The 22331-nt window shown below is 39.1% G+C and overlaps 1 protein-coding gene across 1 annotated transcript in view; it reads right to left on the bottom strand.

Moving 5' to 3' along the window:
• Positions 1-22331, bottom strand: part of LOC140479881 (uncharacterized) — a 38475-nt gene that overhangs the window by 5540 nt on the left and 10604 nt on the right. The window contains exons 3-6 of the mRNA XM_072574228.1: positions 13972-14181; positions 10507-10560; positions 8811-8891; positions 4988-5361 (exon numbers count right to left, since the gene is read on the bottom strand). Of these exons, the coding sequence (XP_072430329.1) occupies positions 4988-5361; positions 8811-8891; positions 10507-10560; positions 13972-14181 (719 nt within the window). The remainder of the gene's footprint in view (positions 1-4987; positions 5362-8810; positions 8892-10506; positions 10561-13971; positions 14182-22331) is intronic.

The raw sequence follows: 22331 nt of genomic DNA, 5'->3' as shown, positions 1-22331 counted from the left end.
GGGCGTGTAACTGAAATATTTGTATCATCGATAGTCACGGGTGAGGTGCCAGAAGACTGGAGGTTGGCTAAGGTGGTGCCACTGTTTAAGAAGGGTGGTGAGGACAAGCTAGGGAACTGTAGACCAGTGAGCCTGACGTTGGTGGTGGGCAAGTTGTTGGAGGGAATCCTGAGGGTCTGGATTTGTATGTATTTGGAAAGACACAGACAAATTAGGGATAGTCAGCATGACTTTGTGCATGGGAAATCATGTCTCATGAACTTGATTGAGTTTTTTGAAAAAGAAACAAAGAGGACTGATGAGGGCAGAGTGGTGGATGTGATCTAGATGGACTTCAGTAAGGCATTCAACAAGGTTTCCCATAGGAGACTGATTAGCAAGGTTAGATTTCATGGGATGCAGAAGTGGCTCGAAGGTAGAAGACAGAGGGTGGTGGTGGAGGGTTGTTTTTCAGACTGGAGGCCTGTGACTAGTGGAGTGCCACAAGGATCGGTGCTGGGTCCACTACTTTTTGTCATTTACATAAATGATTTGGACGTGAACATAGGAAGTATAGTTAGTAAGGTTGCAGATGACACCAAAATTAAAAGTTGTAATGGACAGCGAAGAGGGTTACTTCAGAATACAATGGGATCTTGATCAGATGGGCCAACAGGCTGAGGAGTGGCAGATGGAGTTTAATTTAGATAAATGTGAGGTGCGGCATTTTGGAAAAGCAAATTTTAGCAGGACTTATTTTTAGATTAGATTTCTTACAGTGTGGAAACAGGCCTTTCGGCCCAACAAGTCCACACCGACCTGCCGAAGTGCAACCCACCCATTCCCCTACATTTACCCCTTTACCTAACACTACGGACAATTTAGCTTGGCTAATTCACCTGACCTGCACATCTTTGGACTGTGGGAGGAAACCGGAGCACCCGAAGGAAACCCACGCAGACACGGGGAGAATGTGCAAACTCCACACAGTCAATCACCCAAGTCAGGAATTGAACCCGGGTCACTGGTGCTGTGAGGCAGCAGTGCTAACCACTGTGCCACCGTGCCGCCACTGTGCCACTTATACACTTAATGGCAAGACCCTCGGGAATGTTGCTCAACAGACACCTCGTAGTCCAGGTTCACAGTTCCTTGAAAGTAGAGTCGGAGGTAGATAAGGTAGTGAAGAAGGCGTTTGGTATGCTTTCTTTTATTGGTCAGAGTGTTGAGTATAGGAGTTGGAGGTCATATTGCGGCTGTACAGGATATTGGTTAGGCCACTGTTTGAATATTGCATGCAATTCTTTTCTCCTTTCTATCAGAAGGATGTTGTAGGATGTTGCCAGGATTGGAGGATTTGAGCTATAGGGAGAGGTTGAGTAGGCTGGGGCTGTTTTCCCTGGAATGTCGGAGACTGAGGGGTGACCTTAAAGAGGTTTATAAAGTCATGAGGGGCAAGGATAGGATAAATAAACAGGATAAAAGGCATCCGGATAGGAAGAGTTTTGAGGGATATCAAATGGGACTAGATTAGGTTAGAATATCTGGTCAACACGGACAAGTTGGATCGAAGGGTCTGTTTCCATGCTGTAAATCTCTATGACTCTATATACTTGCAACAGACAGAGTTCAGTGAAGGTTCACCAGGATGTAATGACAGATTGTACAAAAAGAGACTCGGTCAAATGAGCCTGTATTCATTACAGTTTAGAAGAATGAGACAGGGATCATTTTGCAATGTATACAATTCTGACAAGATGCAGAGATGATATTTCTCCAACCTGGGGTGAGGTAGCAGGGAGCAGGGGTCTGTGTCTCAAGATACAGGGAATTACATTTAGAATTGAGATAAGAAATTTTGTCACTGAGGTTTGAGAGCCTTTGGAATTCTTTTACCATAAAAAGGAAGTCAAATAAAATGATAACATTTCAGAAAGATAGATAAGATTTTTGGACACATGGCACGAGTATAATATTGAAGTAGAGGATCAGCCATGTTCATGTTGAATAATGCTGCAGGCTTGATGGGTCAAATAGGTTAATCTTACTCCTACTTTTTATGTTTCAATCCCATATTAATCTCTCAGACTTTAATGATGGGTTCTCTTTCCTTGTTTCTTTATGTCCTCTCTTTACACTTAGACTATGTCACAACTACTTCTACTATAGCAATGTAACCCAAACATCCCCCATACATATTCATGTTTGCCAAGATAATTTAATTTCCTTATTTTTTTTTCATTTTGATGGCCTCTAGCCGTGACTTTATTTCCCTTTCCTTCCCATCACTTAGCAATTTTACCGTTGGTATACCATTACCCCACTGCATTTCTATTTTCATGCCAAGCATTAATTAACCATTAATTAACTTTCCTCTTTATATATTTAAAGAGCTCTCATTGTCAATTGTTATATTCCTCACTAGTTTGCCCTCACAGTTTATTTTCCTTTGTCAGAGTTGCTCATGTGACATTATTGAAGTTTGAATCTGTGAAATATTAGCAGTGCTGTCCTAATTTTCTGTTTGCAATGCTCCTGAAGTAAGTCACAATGATACACATGAAAAGTACACATCATGTCACTCACTGCATAAAAATATCTGACAAAGATTGCCTTATGCGAATACTTTGAGTTCAGGAGGATTGGTAAAACATTTAAATGATGTCCTAAACGTACAGAAAATCTAAAACCTGTGAAAAGGCAATCAAGATAGTATTACTTTGTATTTGAATTTAAGAGTAAAGCTGTGACACCTGTTCAAATCTCAGTTAAAATCATTCCCACCTAAATATGTCAGTGTTTTCTACCACTAAGTACACATCTACTTCAAAAAAACGTTTTATTGAGATGTTATAAAAATCTAGTCATTGATCAGAAGTTGACAAAAACTATTCCAGGTTTGACCTTTTTTGTATTTTAAAAAAAATTATCAAAGTAACATATCAACGAAGGAGAAAAAATATCCTTTGTGTTTTTATTACCCAGCATCAACATTAGGAAATAAGAATCATTTGGCTAGATTAAGTGCACAATGCTCTCCACTCAGCACAGAATAAAATACTCCAAATGCACCAATATGAATTTTTCGGCTTTTCATATTAGCCATCTTTAAAAACTGAGAGGTGAGATTGCAAACTGCGTGATATAAGACAGTTAACTGTTGTTAGTTATTCTTGTACCGTAGAGATAGTCACTCAGTAAAGGCCCTAACAAAAACTAGTGTTTAGAATATATCTAGCTAAATTCCATATTTCTACCTCATTCAGTAGCTGTTCTTCCTTTAGCCAAATTATTTGCCAAATATTTATAAAAATGTGAAAATAAACAGAAACATAATTTCTGAATGACATTGATGTATAATCGCTTACAAAATTGAGGAAGTCACGATAAATATTTGATGAGTAGCACATTTGAATCACCAACTTGCCTTTTTCTTACTAGATATTTGTTGGATTGTATGTGAGGGAATTTTAAAAGAGGAAGCTGCTATTTGGAGTCATAGAGATGTACAGCATGGAAACAGAGCCTTCGGTCCAACCTGTCCATACCGACCAGATATCCTAACCCAATCTAGTCCCGCCTACCAGCACCCGGCCCATATCCCTCCAAACCCTTCCTATTCATATACCCATCCAAATGCCTCTTAAATATTGCAATTGTACCAGCCTCCACCACTTCCTCTGGCAGCTCATTCCATACACATACCACCCTCTGCATAAAAAAGTTGCCCCGTAGGTCTCTTTTATATCTTTCCCTCTCACCCTAAACCTATGCCCTCTAGTTCTGGACTCCCCGACCTCAGGGAAAAGACTTTGCCTATTTATCCTATCCATGCCCTTCATAATTTTGTAAACCTCTATAAGGTCACCCCTCAGCCTCCGACACTCCAGGGAAAACAGCCCCAGCCTGTTCAGCCTCTCCCTATAGCTCAAATCCTCCAATCCTGGCAACATCCTTGTAAATCTTTTCTGAACCCTTTCAATTTTCACAACATCTGCTACTATTTCTCCAATCAGGTAGTTCAGAATTGATCTGAACCAATCACAATGTACACATGCAACCAGGTCAAAAAGTACAAACAAAAATGTTCCAAAATAAACACTCAATTTGTACTCAAAATAAGAAAAGGTAATCCATCACTTCAATAAAATTAAAAATTGTTCACTTGAAGTAATTTTAAATAGGATGCCTGAATTGCTTCAATCATTTGAAGGAAGAAAATGGGTTCAGACACCCCAATAAATCAGCTTTGTGGAGACTAAAGTTTCAACTGAAAGCAATCATGCAGAAATTGGTTTGTTTTCATTAATAAAACAAATCTGATGTTAAATATAATTCGAACATCTTTTTTGCTCCATCACACAAAATACCATGTAACTCAGTTGTCCCAATCTAATTTGCATGCGATATACAGAAAATACGTTATTTTTAAAATTACACTACTGTAAACTGCACACAATAACTCAATATTTCATTTGCTCATAGTATATTAACTTGTACTTTGTTTATGAATTATAGAAGATTACTTTACAGTAAAAGTATAAGAAATAGCTGGTTGTGATTAAATCGATTAAAGTGAATAGTTTTAAAGGGCTTTTCACCTTTACAATATATTTCAGATAAAGCTCAAATTAAAAATGTTAAACTTGTGCATTTAGTCACTTGTATGTAAAAATTATAATAATCTCAAACAATATTTTTCATTGTTTTGATTGAGTGAAGGCTTAGAGATCTGTTAGGTGCTATCAATGCGAATCTTTCAGAACTTTGCATAAATGGAAAGGGAAACAAAAGACGGACTTCCAATTCTTCACCTGCCAACAACAATATGCTCTCCCACTTTCCTACTAGGGAATTAGCTATATATGATAAAACTCACCTCCTGAGTGAATTAAAAAGTCAGCCAAGCTTGGGATTCATACTCAGGTCTTCTTGTGATGGTCCAACATTGAACTCACATTAGCTAATTACCTTGAGTTGTTCTCAATTAAATACAGAGATTTGCCACTTGCCTTGCTGCATATATTTCTGAAGCTGCAGCGTGTTCTGCTATCGTGCTGGCACATTCATCGACAGGAAAGTACCCAAGGTTGAGTTGATGAAAATTTTCAGTCAGTGTTTTTGCCTCTCCCTCACAGAGTCGAGTAAATGATGTGTGCAGAGTCCGGTCATAACCAGTCACAGGCAGATCCAGAAGCTGGCGAATGTCAAAGCGGTTATCTCTCCTTAGCCTTAGGTAGCTTTTAATGACTGTTTTAGACATTTTCTCAGGAGGGATAATACGTCTTCTAATCTCCCCCTTTGTGACAGGATATTTAACTTTTCTCTTTTTGTCATCTGCCGAGGGGAGCAAAGCGGGTACATGGGCAACAACAATTTGTTCTGCAATAACAAAAAAAGCAATGATGTTAAGCATTTTCTGATTTTCAATGAACAAGCAGAAAACTGCACCTAATTAAGATGGGGTCCTGAAATCCACTTTTACATATCTTTGAACTTAGCAATCGTAGACACTCGTGGAATGAATGAAAATTTGAATCAGTTTGTGGAAATGCTGGAAAACACACATGTCCAAAATACACTGTGGTGACTTCATCTCATTAAAATATGAGCGAAGTGCAAGAGGAGTAAAGTTCCAATGTTATGGATCTTTACCTTATATTCTGATTGTTGAAACATATTAATATTACACACAACCATCTATCTCATCCAATCAAAATTTATGTTACTATATTTGACTTGGAAAGGAAAAAGTCATTAACAGAGATTTGTTTTAATGATTTCCCCCGTATCTTCCTGTAAGTGTCAGTATTTAATTCAGTATTAATAAAGCAATTTTAAGCAGCGTTGGTAATCTACAAAAATTAGATACTTTAAAATGAAATTCAATTATGTTAATTGACCTGTGTAAACACTTCAACGTTTTTTTTTTAAATCCATTTGTGGAATGTGGGCATCGCTGGCTGACCAGCATTTATTGCCCATCCCTAGGTGGTGGTGGCTGCCTTCTTGAACTGCTGCAGTCCACCTGCTGTGGGTTGATTCATAATACCGTTAGGGAGGGATTTCCAGGATTTGGACCCAGCGGCAGTGAAGGAACACTGATATAGTTCCAAGTTAGGATCGTGAGTGGCTTGGAGGGGAGCTTGAAGGTGTTGTTGCTCCCATGTATCTGCTGTCCTTGCCCTTCAAGATGGAAGTGGTCATGGGTTTGGAAGGTATTGTCTGAAGGTCTTTGGTGAATTTCTGCAGCACATCTTGTAGATGGTACACAGTGCTACTACTGAGCATCGGTGGTGGAAGGAGAGGGTGCTTGTGAATGTAGTGCTAATCAAGCAGGCTGCTTTGTCCTGGATAGTGTCAGGCTTCTTGAGTGTTGTTGGGGCTGCATTCATCCATGCAAGTGGGGAGAATTCCTTCATACTCCTGACTTGTGCCTTGTACCTGATGGTGGACAGGCTTTCAGAGTCAGGAGGTGAGTTACTTGTTGCAGTATTCCTAGCCTCTGACCTGCTTTTATAGCCACTTTGTTTATCTGGTGAGTCCAGTTGAGTTTCTGGTCAATGATAACATCCAGGAAATTGACAGTGAGGGATCCAGGGATGGTAACACCATTGAATGGCAAACGACGGTGGTTAGATTGTCTAAGCGTGGTGTTTGTGTGGCATGAATGTTACTTGCCACATGTCAACCCAAGCCTGGATATTGTCCAGATCTTGTTGCATTTGAACATGGACAGTTTCAGTTTCTGAGGAGTTGCAAACGGTGCTGAACTTTGTGCAATCAACGGTGAACATTCCCACTTCTGACCTTAGGATAGAGGGAAAGTCATTGATGAAGAAGCTGAAAATGAGGCTGGCAAAATAAGAAGAAGAAACCTGGAAATAGCAGAGGACTCGAATAAATACAAGGCATCAGTCTTCACAGATAAAGACTCAAATAGCACTTCACAGGCAAAAGTTTAAGAGGAAATAAATACAATACCTATCACTAGAGAAGAAGTGTTAAGGAAACTGAAGGTGCTAAAGATGGATAAATCCCCTGGACGTGATGGCATGTATCCTAGTATATAAAAGAAAGTAGCTACAGAGATAGTGGATGCATTGGGAGTTACCATATAGGAATCCTTACAATTCTGGAAAGGTCCCAGAGGATTGTAAAACTGAAAATGTAATATTTTTATTTAGAACGGGAAGGAAACAAAACCGGTAATTATAGGCCAGTTAGTTTAATGTCTGTTATTGGGAAAATGTTAGAATCTATTATAAAGTATGTAATAACACTACAGAGAGACATAACATGATCACAGTCAGCATGGCTTCATGAAGGGTTTCCTTCATTTGTCACACTTTACAAATTTTCTTGAATTCTTTGAGGAGGTAACAAGCAGGATAAAGGGAAAGTGGTAGATGCAATATATATATATATATATATATATCAATTTTCAGAAGGCGCTTGATAAGGTATCACACATGAGACTACTTACTACAATAAGAGCCCATGGTTCAGAGAATAATAGGAAAGGCTATTGGACTGTTTATTTCAAAGGGAATAAAGTATGAATGTAGAAAGATTTTGTTAAAAGCATACAAAACACCAGTCAGACCATAACTGTAATACTGTGTACAGTTTATAGGCCCTTACCTGAGGGAGCTCAAAATGTGTTGCTGGAAAAGCGCAGCAGGTCAGGCAGCATCCAAGGAACAGGAGAATTGACGTTTAGGGCATCAGCCCTTCTTCAGTAATCATTCCTAAAGAAGGGCTGATGCCCGAAACATCGATTCTCCTGTTCCTTGGATGCTGCCTGACCTGCTGTGCTTTTCCAGCAACACATTTTCAGCTCTGATCTCCAGCATCTGCAGTCCTCACTTTCTCCCCTTACCTGAGGTAAGATATATCAGCATCAGATGTGGTTCAGAGAAGATGCACGAGACTGATCCCAGATATGGAGGGATAGTCTTATGAGGAGAGGTTGAATAAATTGGGCCTGTACTCGCTGGAGTATAGAAGAATGAGAGATTACCATATTGACGATTCTTAGGGGAGTTTACAAAGTAGATGCAGAAAGGGTGTTTTCCCTTGTGGGAGAGTCTAGGACCAGAGGGCAAAATCTCAAAATACTGGTTTGCACATTTTACCCAGAGATGAGAAGGAATTTCTTCTCTGAAGAGGGTAATGAATCTGTGGAATTCTTTTCCCAGTGGCGTGTTGAGGCTAGGTAATTAAATACATACAAGGCTGAGATAGACAGATTTTTAATCTGTTAGCGAATCAAGGATAATGGGAGAAAAATGGAGATGAAGATTATCACATGAGCCATGCTTGCACTGAATGGCAGAAAAGATTCAGTGGGCTCAATGGCCTCCTTCTGCTCCTGCATCTTATGGTCTTATTTTGAATTTGACATAAATTTTACTTCGGATAAAAGAACTGTATCAAACCTAAATAAATAATGATGAACCAATTACATTTTCTTGGGAAACTAGGTTTACCAAGTACATCAAGTGTAAATAGATCCACTAAAGGTAAATTTTCACCTCACTACTCAGCTTTATATTTTTACCAATATCATGTTTATTACTGCTAATACAATCTCAACCCTCCTTCCTAAATGGATTTACATACAAAACTTTAACAAAATAAACCTAAAATATATTTGTAAAAATTGCACATAACACTGTAAAAAGCAATTACTTTAAGATAACTTGATAGGATTCTGATTTTACAAAATTTTTGAAAGTACCAAAGGGTTATAGGGTTTCCATAAACTAACTCAATATTATTAAATTTGAAACTTCCTAATTGGGTGATTTTTAGGAAATAAATTGTACCTTCATCCATTGCTGCTGCATTAAGCAGATTACAAGATGGATATGGATTCACAATCATTAATTCCGGTCCTGAATCTGAAACTTAAATTTACAATAGTTAAAAACTAATGTAAGGAAATTGTTTTCTTAAAATATTCGCATTTTCTAGCAATATATTGCTATAATAACATAAAACCCGTTAAATGTGGGTATACTCTTCCTTTTCTAACCAATACTCAGAAACCAGAGCACTGAAAAGGACTGCAAAGCAATGTGGTTCAGATTCTATCCGACCTTTTTATTTACATCAAAAGATCTACTAATGTATAGGTCTAAAATTATACTTTGTAATAGGAGCATTTTAAAAAATGTCTTGATGGGATATCACCATTTGTTACCCATCCTTAATTGCTACTGAACCCAGTTGTTGGCTAGGCCATTTCAGAGACTGGTTAAGAGTTAACCACATTACTAAGGGTCTGGAGTCACATGTGAGCCATAAGGATAATAGATTTTTATCCCGAAAGAACATTAATGTGAACCAAATGGCATTTACAACTATCTATTATTGAGACCAGCTTCCAAGTCCATATTTCTTGTAATTGATTGTATTTAAATTCCACCAGCTGTTATGGTAGGATTTGATCCCACGTTCCTAGATCAATGGTATGGGCCTCTGTCCACTAGTCTTGTGATATTATCTTTATTGTCTCCCTACATTCCTTTTTTTGAAACCTCTGTCATGGTGCTAGTAGAAATAAAAGGCACAGAGTCGGAGACATACAAATCTATTTGTTTTAAATTGAGAAATATCTCCATTAACACCAGAGGGTATTCAGAGAAACAACTATCTACAAATTCATATTCCAAAGAACATCCAGGACACAAATTTTCTTCTCTGCTTTACAACATGTAATACAAGGGTAAAACTATTGCATTAGAACTGCAAATACTGAATTAAGTGAATTGGTAAAGAAAAAAGATACCCCAACTTCCTTCATAACTACATCTGGATGATCACTTCCTCTATTATCCTAAAAGGCATCCAAGACAACACTACCTACTGCTTAACAATTTTCCCCAACAAGGAAGGCATAATGTTTGTGGAATATCTCATTTATGGTCCAGACATAATTAGGTAGGCTTTCAACAAATAACGTGGCCTATCATCAATAGTCAAGGTGATTAATGAATTGTATTCTGGCTTTCTAGCAAACTGTTCATTCCATGGCAAGAAGTTGTCATGTAACTCCAGCTAAATATATGTAAGATCAACAGCACAAAACTGTCTCTTAAACACCTATTTTTCAAACACTAAACAGTTGAAAAACCCTAACCATCAACCGAACATGTCATAAAACCCTGCACTTTGAAGACATTGGAAAATCCAAATAAAGCTTACTACTCTAGTTCATTTGATTTCTGATGCCACTAAATAATTTACAACTCAATAAAAAAACACAAAGCCCTGAGGGACTTATATTATCCCTTCTCTGGATCTTCCAAGAGGACTCACTACTAACTAACAAGTATTTTGAAACGTGATGTGATGTAGGAAAGGTGGCAACCAATTTGAACATTGTAAAGTCTCACAAACAACATTAAAATGTCGACCATGTTAGCCAGGATAGTGGGGAGAATGTAGTAATTCAATTAATTTATTTGTGAAAACAAATCTTGCAGTTGAAGATGCATTTTATTTTTAAAAATTAGATACCTTCTGTTATTCTGTCTTCCATATCTTGCTCACTTTTGCTCCTTTCCAGCGCTGCTGTCATAAGGAATATTGTTATCAGAAAAACTGCGATCTCAATTATTTAACTTTAACCTGAAAAGTTTTTTTTAATATAAAGGTATCAAATGCTATACTGAATTTATACAATTTTTCAACCAGGCTATTCATGAGGAAAGAGTGAAATAAATTTATTTTGGGATTGAGATTAACTCAAACTTAGTTAGAGATATTATTTGGATTTCAATGATCTAAGGCAAGAGTACAATTTAATAAATCTGCAGTTCTTTTAAAATTCCTTTAAGGCGGGAAGTTTAATTTTTCCTTTCAGAGCCTCATTCAGCCAGAATGCTCAGAGGCGTTTGTGTCTACAATTGTGTGAAAAATGGCCAGGATTGATTGAGGTTTCACATTGGGAAAATTTTTAAAAAAATCAGCCCTGTAGTTCTCAAGTTATGATCGACAAAACATCCCACTAGAAGTAGTACTTGTAATATGACATTACACAAGAAAACTATCTGCAAGGAAACAGTAGAATATTTAAATTATTAATACAACAACTGCTTCAGTAGGGAGGTTTTGCTAAAACTACACAAGGCATGAATCAGTCCACAGCTGCAATACTATTGAAAACAATTTTTGGATTCTTATCTAAGGAAAGATATTCTGATGGAGGCAGTTCAGAGGACAATCACAGGTACAGAGTGAATGTCTTATGGGAAGGGGTGAGAAGGTTGGGTCATTGAAATTTAGAAGAATGAGAGGCAACTGCATTGAAATATACAAGATTTTCAGAAGACTTTACAGGGTGAATACAAAGATTGTTTCCCCTTGTGGGCGTGTCTTGGAACAGGGGGCGTAATCTCAGAATATTTAAGATAGTGACAAGGAGGAATTTCATCTCTCAGAGAATTATGAGTCTGTGGATTTTTTCACCACAGAGAGCTGTTTGAAGCTAGGTCATTCAGTATATATTCAAAGCTATGAAAGACAGATTTTTAATCAGTAAGGAAATCAGTAAGGTTTATGGGAAAACAACAGGAAATGGAGTTATCAGATCAACCACAATTTCACCGAATAGCAGACAGGCTTCTTGGGCTGAATGGTCTACTTCTGCTTCTATATTTTATGGTTTCAATGCAATACCAGAGGCAACAAACCCACAGAGTTTCAGGATTTATACTGGATCAGTCAATCTGATGATCTGAAGTGAGATCATCACAGAGACCTGGGATTCTTTCTCCTCTCCCCACAAACCTTGCAAGTCGATGCCCAAATATTCCAACTTGGTACAGAATTGTGAAGCTCTTAACAAACGAAACCAAAACCCAGCAGTACTCCCATTCAACACTGGGCATCTCTCAGATGTCATTTTCTCTTACCAACATGTAACTAGGTTCAGATAAGTAGGTTTGCAATTATAGATAATGAAAGCACACAGCAGATCAAGTAAATAGAATAGTTAATGCTAAGAGTACTTCAAATAACTTAGTCAGGAAACTGAATAAGTAGTGATTTTTTTTGCTTCACCTACAGAAACCAAGTTGCTCTCTGACTCTTGACCTTCTGAAAAGTGATCTTGTCTTCCCTCTGCGGTCCAATTCAGTAGTGTTTCCATCTTTTTTACTCTGTTTCTAGACCATAACATGGGGTCAATTCACCCAGCCAGTGAATGAGAGGATTCGTGAGAAGGTTTAGAGAACTGTTTGCAATTAGTAGTGAGCAAATTCCTGACATCAAGGACTAAAAGTCCCATTTTGCAACCAAGTGTTGAATGACAAGACAGAATTCTCGCTAGGGAATGGTGGGAGGCCTATTTGCATATGTAAGCCTGAATTTACATTCTCATTATTACATCATCTCACCTCATTGACATGCAGTTTCCCATTCTCCCAACCAAGAATACACATTAGACTGTGGAAATTCCAGACAATGAAAGTGAGTGTGGAAACCTGGTGACTCCAGGGGCGGCACAGTGGCTCAGTGGCTAGCACTGCTTCCTCACAGCACCAGGGACCCAGGTACGATTCCACCCTCGGGTGACTGTCTGTGTGGAGTTTGCACATTCTCCCCGTGTCTGCGTGGGTTTTCTCCAGGTGCTCCGGTTTCCTCGCACAATCCAAAGATGTGCAGGTCAGGTGAATTGGTCATGCTAAATTGCCCATAGTATTAGGTGCATTAGTCAGAGGGAAAATGGGTCTGGGTGGGTTATTCTTCAGAGGGTCGGTGTGGACTTGTTGGGCCGAAGGGCCTGTTTCCACACTGTAGGGAATCTAATCTAAAAACCACCTGCTCCTCTGGCCATCTATCTTTAACACTAAGCACCAATATCTCAGAGCATCTCCATGGGCAGCAACTGCACACACCTTCTGTCCACCTGGCTTTGTAAAGTAGGGTACCAATTTCTCATTATCACATTGATGAGGCCCCTTCTGGAATACTATCCAGTTCAGGTTGCCCAATTATAGGAAGGATATTAGCAAGCTAGAGAGGGTTCACAAAAGATTTACCAGGATGTTGCTGGGTATGGAAGGTTTCATTTATAAAGAAAGGCTGGATAGGTGGGGACTTTATTCACTAGAGTGAAGGACGTTGAGAGATGATCTGATAGAAGTTTATAAAATAATGAGAGGTATAGACAGAGTGAACAGTAGTTGTCTTTTTCCTAGAATGGGGATTTCAAGACTCGGGGCACATTTTTTTTAAGGTGAGAGGAAAGGGATTTAAAAAAGACATAAGAGACAAAATCTTTGCACAGAGGATGGTTTGCGTGTGAAATGAATTTTCTGAGAAAGTGGTGGATGTGGGTACAATTATATTGTTAGAAGTCATTTGCATAGATACATGAATAGGAAAGGTTTGGAGGGATATGGGCCAGGAGCAGACAGGTGGGACTAATTTAATTTGGGATTATGTTCAGCATGGGCGGGTTGGACCGAAGGATCTGTTTCCTCGCTATATGACTCTGATAGAAGAATGCACTGCAACTACATAACTGTCAGCATTTGAATGGGTGCATGGCTAGACATTGAAACTGGTGACAGTGCCAAGAACCTTGGAAGATCCCAGCATGTACTTCTGCCTGTGGAGAGTGGGAAAATGCGACGAGAACCATTGGGTGCGGGACATAGGTGATCAAGAAAGATTGGGTTAGCAGACAAAACTCATTGTGGTCATGGAGAGAAATTCGCCAAAAGTGACACTTAGCTAATTTCTGATAAAATTTAGCCCATAACATACAACTAGTATTTGTTCCGCAAATTACTGTAATAATAGTGAATTTTGAAGTAATGCTTGTTTAAAGCTATGGCATGTAGTGTGCAACTTCGAAGTCAAAGACACTCCAAACAGAATTTTATTTTGTCTGCAACTTTCATGCATGAGAAAATTTGTACTGTACATTAAAGAGAGAATGGTTAGAAATCATAAAAAATGAGAAGGCTCACTCACTTCCCAATATTTCAAGTGTTGCCGAAACTGCGGCCCATCCACCAGCACTAAAATACAACCTTGCATTAGTTTGGATTCCAGAATCAAGTAACAAATCTTCTTTTCCACTAAGATTCTCCGTTAAAACTTCGACATCAGATTCATTAGCTAAACGAACGTTAGAGAAGATTTCATCCACTACATCAGCTTTCAAAATAGCGTGCAAGAATTCTGGCAATAAAAGAAGTGATGCATTGTTAGGGCTTTTCTTTTTACATTATTCACCATATTGATTACAAATCAAAGAATTTTTAAATCTAGGGTTGATACTAACTATTTACCAGAATTTTCAATTTTCAACCGCAATGCTGTTCTACATAGTAGACTTCAGAGCTTCATATTAGTTTAAAAGTGTAAAAGTACCCTGATTCCTCTTCAAAATGATAAGTTGTGGCCTCTGACAAAAAAAACCAAATTGATTTTGCTTCTATATTGAAGCAAATGTTGCCATAATCCTAGAGGACCACACGTTGCTCTCATCAGAGAGATCGAACTGGTGGCACATTTAACTTAAGGGTTACTACACTTCCAGTAATAGTCAAGATTGGGAAGGCAGGGCCTGCTGATGACCTCAGCCTAGTTTGGAACTGAACTGTTGGCATCACAAACCAAACATCCAGTCAACTGAGCTAACTGAATTCTATAATTATGAATAGTGTGTGGAAAACTACATTATTTCAAATTTTAAGTGGTATTTTAAGTTTCAAATTAAAAATTGGTCACATGGTTTACAGCATTCACACTCAAGAAATTTAGGAATCAGAGTGATATAACGGTTCAATTGCACATTAGTTTGTATAAATGCATGATGGACCATCTTAATATGTGCTGAATTGAGCACATTCAATGCAAATTAAGACTTTGAAATGTTTCTTAATTTAACTGTACATATATCTATAGGAAATTAAGTCCATTTATTTCATTATGCTATTTCTTTCTGACTGTAGTTTAGTTTTATAGATGAGACCTTAATTTAAAATAATGGTTCAGTTATTCCATACAGGTGCCAGGTAATGGGTGATAAACGCTGGCCTAGCCAGTAGCACCTACATCACCTGACTAGTTAAAAAAAAGTGGCAGAAATTGAATATTGAGTTCTCTTTTCCTCTTCAGTTATTTTCCAACATAAAACAAAAGGTAAAATCGTGCACTTTCACCAGGCCTACCATTTTTCATCAGCTAGGAATGAATATTTATAACTGTGACGGTATAAATATCTAACCCTACTGACAGTCTAACCTTCCCAATTAGTATGTAATCAATGTTGCACATGATTGATTCAAACACTTTATCAGCTCACTGAACAAATAGGGAAAATGTGGGATATTCTATTTATTTCTGAAAGAAAAAAAATCCTTTCCTGCTGAAGTAAAACAAATAATCTGTTTGTTCAAAATAAAAGTGTAAAATAATAAAATGTTAATCAGAACTAAAATGTTAATTATAATCAGAAATGTTGACAGTTAGTGGGATAACAAATGCTTCAGTCACTTTGACACTTGGTCATGATTTCTGCAAAATATATATTGCAAAGTAATATTCTATCTTGGCCAATATACTTATGAATACACAGTTTATTCTCCATGCATTGCAAATAGTTTGAAATCAGACAACACAGATGGTGTTGCAATTTTGGTCATGGAGTCTATTACAACACTAAGAAGGTATAACATCTTAGAAGGCTCCACAAATGAACCCATTTGGGTGGAACTTAAAAACCAAACAGGACCAATGACGTTGCTGGAAATGTACAATAGGCCCCAGAACAGTCAGAGAAATAGAACAGAAGTGTGGGCATATGTCAGAGAAGTGCAAAACTAATAGGGTAGTGATAGTAGGGGATTTCCTCCCCAATATTAACTGGGGTAGTCACTGTGAGAAGGGTTTGGGGAGAGCAGAATTTTTAAAAGGCACCCAGGACAGATTTTTAAGCCAGTACATACAAGATCTTGCAAAAGAGGTTGTGGTTCTCAGGTTAAATTTAGGTAATGAAGCTGGGCGAGTGGTTGAAGTATCAGTGGAGGAGCATTTTGCAGAGAGCAATCGTAATTCCATTACATTCAAAACTGTTATGAAAAAGCACAAGGATGGGCCTGAAATAAAAGTTCTCACCTGGGGAAAGGCTGACTTTGATAAGATCAGGTATGATTTGGCCAGAGTGGAGTGGGAGCAAATAGTTTCAGATATTTTCAGAACAGTGGAATGCAATCAACAATGAAATATGGAGAGTACAGGGCCAACATGTTCTAATTGAAAAAGGATGGGACCATCAAATCCAGTGAAACATGGATATCAAACAAATGGATTAACAGAAAAAGGGAAGACGCAGACACCTAGAGTTCAATGCAGCAGAAGCCATAGAGGACTATAGCAATGTGCAAAAGGGAACATAAAAGGGAGATTAAGAGAGCTAAAAGAGGATATTAAAAAATACTGATAAGAACAATCCTTAATTGTTTTGCATGTACATGCAGGTTAAAAGGATAACAAGAGAAAGAGTAGGACCCATTAAAGACCACAATGGTAATGTGTATCTGGAGCTACTTAAACCACTTGCCCAATTTAATTAAATATTAAGTTGAGGACTGTTTCCAAAGCTCCCACATCCTTCCTATAATACGGTGACCAGAACTGTACGCAATACCCCAAGTGCGGCCACAACAGTTTGTGCAGCTGCAACATAACCTTGTGGCTCCGAAACTCAATCCCTCTACCAATAAAAGTAAACACACCGTATGGCTTCTTGACAACCCTATCAACCTGGGTGGCAACTTTCACAGATCAATGAACATGGACGCTTAGATCTCTCTGCTCATCCACACTGCAAGGAATCTTAGCATTAGGCCAGTACTCTTTATTCTTGTTGCTCTTTCCAAAGTGAATCACCTCACACTTTTTCACATTAAACTCTATTTGCCACCACTCAGCTCAGCTCTGCAGCTTATCTATGTCCCTCTGTAATGTGCAACAACCTTTGGCACTGCCCACAACTTCCTCGACCTTAGTGTCATCTGCAAATTTACTATCCCATCCTTCTATGCCTTCATCCAGGTCATTTATAAAAATGACAAACAGCAGTGGAACCTACGAGTAACTGAACTCCAGGATGAACATTTCCCATCAACCACCACTCTCTGACTTCTTTCAGCTAGCCAATTTCTTATCCAAATTTCTAGATTACCCTCAATCCCATGCCTCCGTATTTCGTGCAAAGCCTATCGTGGGGAACCTTATCAAACGTCTTACTGAAATCTATGTACACCACATCAACCACTTTACCCTCATCCACCTGTTTGGTCACCTTCTCAATAAGGTTTCTGACGCACGACCTACCCTTCACAAACCACGTTGACTATCCCTAATGAATGTATTCCTTTCTAGATGATTATAAATCCTATCTCTTATAACCTTTTCCAACACTTTACCCACAACTGAAGTAAGGTTCACTGATCTATAATTACCAGGGTTGTCTCTACTCCCTTTCTTGAACAAGGGACACATTTGCTATCCTCCAGTCGTCTGGCACTATTCCTGTAGACAATGACGACATAAAGATCAAAGCCAAAGGCTCTGCAATCTCCTCCCTGGCTTCCCAGAGAATCCTAGGATTAATCCCATCTGGCCCAGGGGACTTACCTATTTTTACACTTTCCAGAATTGCTAACACCTCCGCCTTGTGAACCTCAATCCCATCTAGTCTGGTATCCTGTATCTCAGTACTCTCCTTGACGACATTATCTTTTTTCAGTGTGAATACTGATGAAAAGTATTCATTTAATGCATCTCCTACCTCTTCGGACTCTACACACAACTTCCCACTGCTGTCCTTGATCGGCCCTAATCTTACTCTAGTCATTCTTTTATTCTTGTTATATCTGTAGAAAGCTTTAGGTTTTTCTTGATCCAACGATTTCTCATGTCTCACCCTGGCTTTTCTTAGTTCTCTCTTTAGATCTTTCCTGGCTAGCCTGCAACTCAAGCCTAACTGAGCCTTCAATTGCCATCCTAACATAAGCCTTCTTCTTCCTCTTGATATGAGATTCAACTTCCTTAGTAAACCACAGCTCCCTCACTCGACCACTTCTTTTCTGACAGATATATACTTATCAAGGACACGCAGTAGCTGTTCCTTGAATAAGCTCCACATTTCAATTGTGCCCATCCCCTGCAGTTTCCAGTCAATATTTGGAAAGTTAAAGGCCCCCATGAGAACTACCCTGTTATTAGCGAGTTTGAGAAGATTTGTAGCTCAGGCTGAGGTTTTGGATGTAGATTTGCTCGCTAAGCTGAAAAGGTTCATTTCCAGAGGTTTTGCTATCTTACTAGGTAACAGCTTCAGTGGACCTCATGCAAAGCAATGCTGAAAATTCCTGCTTTCTATTTATATATTTGGGTTTCTTTGGGTTGGTGATGTCATTTCTTGTGGTGAAGTCACCCCCTGTTCCTTTTCTCAGGGAGTGGTAGATGGGGTCTAACTCGATGTGTTTGTCATCGGTTGGAATGCCATGCTTCTAGGAATTCTCATGTGTGTCTATGTTTGGCTTGTCCTAGGATGGATGTATTGTCCCAGTCGAAGTGGTGTCCTTCCTCATCCGTATGTGAGGATACGAATGAGAGAGGATCATGTCTTTTTGTGGCTAGTTGTTGTTCATGTATCCTGGTGGCTAGGTTTCTGCCTGTTTGTCCAATGTAGTTTTTGTTACAGTTCTTGCACAGTGTTTTGTAAATGACTACGCAGAGCAGAGGAAAATCACCTATACCGTGTATTCAAAAAGAATGGGTACCCAATGAGCACAGTCCGCAGATTTCGAAGCAACAAACCAAAACAAGCAGACAAAACACGTCCAGAAACCCTAACCACTCTCCCCTACATCAAAGACATCTCGGAAATGACTGCCAGACTACTCAGACCACTTGGCATCATGGTAGCCCACAAACCCACCAACACACTAAAACAGCAGCTAATGAACTTGAAAGACCCTACATTGGACAAACAGGCAGAAAACTAGCCACCAGGATACATGAACACCAACTAGCCACAAAAAGAACATGGCCCTCTCTCACTAGTATCCTCACATACAGATGAGGAAGGACACCACTTCGACTGGGACAATACGTCCATCCTAGGTCAAGCCAAACAAAGACACGCCTGAGAATTCCTAGAAGCATGGCATTCTAACCGGAACTCTATCAACAAACACATCGAGTTAGACCCCATCCACCGCCCCCTGAGAAAAGGAACAGGAAGTGACTTCACCACAGGAAATAACATCATCAACCAAAAGAAACCCAAAAATAAATAGAAAGCAGGAATTTTCAGCACTGCTTCGCGTGAGGTCCACTGAAGATGTTACCTAGTAAGGTAATGAAACATCTAAAAATGAACCTTTCAGTTCAGCGAGCAAACCTATATCCTAAGCCCTGTTATTCTCGTTCCTAACCAGAATCATCTTTGTAATCCCTTCCTCTACATCTCTGGAACTATTCAGAGGCCTATAGAAAAATCCCAACAGGGTGACCTCTCCTTTTCTATTTCTAACGTCAGCCCATACAACCTTAGTAGACAATTCCTCAAACGTCCTTCTGTCACTGTAGTACTATCCTTGACTAACAATGCTACACCTCCCCCTCTTTTACCATCGTCTCTGTTCTTACTGGAACATCTAAATCCAACAAATATTCCTGTCCCTGCTCTATCCAAGTCTCCAAAATAGCCCCAACATCGAAGTCCCAGGTACCAACCCATGCTGCAAGTTCACCCACCTTATTCCAGATGCTTCTGGTGTTCAAGTAGTCACACTTCAATCACTTTCCTGCTTGCCGGTGTACTCTTGTGACCTTGAAACAAATTTCTCACCTCACTACTCTTAACCTCCTGAACACTGGAACTACAATTTAGGTTCCCATCCCCCTGCTGAATTAGTTCAAACCTTCCCGAAGGGCATTAGCAAATCTCCCCCCCAAGGATATTGGTACCCATCTGGTTCGGGTGGCATTAGTTTTATGTGGGTAGAAAAATCAGGGAGAAGGTCTGTGATGCTTTAGAGAAATTAGCATAGGCAAAGAGGAGGTTCTGAATGGTCTAGAAGGCTTAAAAGTAGATAAATCTCGAGGGCTGGATGAAATATATACCAGGCTGTTGAACGAAGCAAGGGATATTGCAGGGGCGCTTGCATAAGTTTTCAATTCCTCTCTGAGCACAGGAGAGATGTCAGAGGACTGGATGACAGCCAGTGTCATATTGACATTCGAGAAGAACGCCAAGGATAAAGCTGGAAATCCAAGGCCGGGTCAGTCTAACCTCAGTGGTGGGGAAACTATTGGAAGCAGTTCTGAGGGAGAGAATTAATCTGTAACTGGAGAGGCAAGGATTAATCAAGAACATTCACGGTTTTATTAAGGAGGAGGTCATGTCTGACCAATTTCACTGAATTTTTCGAATGGGTGAACAGCTGTACACATGATGGCAATGCTTTTGATGTAGTCTACTTGGGCTTCACCAAGATTTTTGATAAGGTCTGACATCTGAGATTGATAGCAAAGGTATAAGTTCATGGTATTCAAGGAAATTTGGCTACTTGAATGGCAGGAAACTGAGGGTGATGGTTGAGAGGTGTTTTTGTGAGTAGAAGCCTGTGTCCAGTGGGATTCCGCAGAGATCAGTATTAGACCCTTGCTGTTTATGAAGGATTTAAACTTGAATGTAGGAGGCTTGACCAGTACGTTCAAAGACAATTCGAAAATTGATGGGTTGGTAAATAATGAGAAGGATACCTTTAGGCTACAAGAGGATTTGTTTGATCAATGGATTAGCTGATCAATGGCAAGTGGAATTCAATCCAGATAAATGTGAGGCAGTGCAATTGGGTAGGACAAACAAGACAAGGGAATACATGATGAACGGTAGAACCCTGGGAAGGACCACAGATCAGCGGGACCTTAGTGTGCATGAACACCACTCCCCTACAGTTATCAGAACTGATAAACTGGTTAAGAAGGCGAATTATATACTTGCCTTTACTAGTTGAGGCTTGGAGTTTAAGAGCAGAGAAGTTATGCAAGAACTGTATAAACCTTGGTTAGATCACAACTGTGTGCAATTAAGAATTGTGTGGGATCCACATTATAGAAGGGATATGATAGCACTGGAGAGGGTGCAAAGGAGATTTACCAGGATGTTGCCTGGGCTGGAGAGTCTCAGTTATGAAAAATATGATCGAGATTATTTTCCTCAGAGCAGAGAAGACCGAGAGATGTCATGATTGAAACATATAAAATTATGATGGAGTTAGATAAGGTAAATAGAGAAACATTTCCCCTTGATGCAGGGATCAATGACCAGTGGCATAAATTTAAGTTAAGGGGTCAAAGGTTTAGAAAAGATGTGAGAAAATATGTTTTCAGCCAGAAGATGGCAGGAATCTGAAATTCACTGAATCTGAAAATGAGGCAAAAATCCTCACCGTTTAAGAAGTACTTAGATGTGCACTTGGAATGCCAATGCATCCAGGGTACAGGACAAATGCTGGAAAATGGGATTAAAATAGTTAGATGGTTGTTTATACTGATTGGATTCAATTGGCTGAAGGGCCTTTCTCTGTGCTTTAGATCTCTATGACTCCAGAAGTAAGATTGTGATACAAAAACAAAGCTTCTGTCTAACATCATAGGATAACTTTTTTTGAGGATAGAACTATCAAGATTGGATGAAGGCTCACAAATATGTTGTGTGTTCTTTGAAAATATATTATTTTTTCAGTTAAAGGGTTTGAAGGGACATGGGCCAGGTGTTGGCAGGTGGGACTAGATTTGGATGGGATATTTGATCGGCATGGATGGGTTGGACCGAAGGGTCTGTTTCCATGCTGTACATCTCTATGACTCTATGCAGTATATTTGCATAGTTACTAAAAATTTTGGTTAAATGAAAACATAGCAACATAGAAACAGAAAGTAGGACCAGAAGGATGCTATCAACCCTTTGAGCATGCTTCATCATTCAACTAGATCATGGCTGATCTTTAAGTCAATACCATTTTCAACACTATACTCAAATCCATGATGTCTTCAATACCTATAAATCTATTGGTCTCTGTCTTGAACGTACTCACTGACTCAAAGTTTTCACAGTCCTCTGCTGTAGAGAATTTCAAAGGTTCACTGCCCAAGGCGAAGAGATTCCTAGAGATCTACCCTTATACTGAGACTTTGTTCCTGGTTTTGAACTACCCTGCCACATCCCCACCCCACTGATCAGCCAGGGAAACATTGTTACAATATCTACTCTGTTGAGCTCTTTAAGAGATTTGTATGTTTCAATA

Source organism: Chiloscyllium punctatum, chromosome 7 (assembly GCF_047496795.1).
Source record: "Chiloscyllium punctatum isolate Juve2018m chromosome 7, sChiPun1.3, whole genome shotgun sequence".
In the NCBI taxonomy this organism is placed as follows: domain Eukaryota; kingdom Metazoa; phylum Chordata; class Chondrichthyes; order Orectolobiformes; family Hemiscylliidae; genus Chiloscyllium; species Chiloscyllium punctatum.
This window is presented reverse-complemented; position numbering and strand designations above follow the sequence as displayed.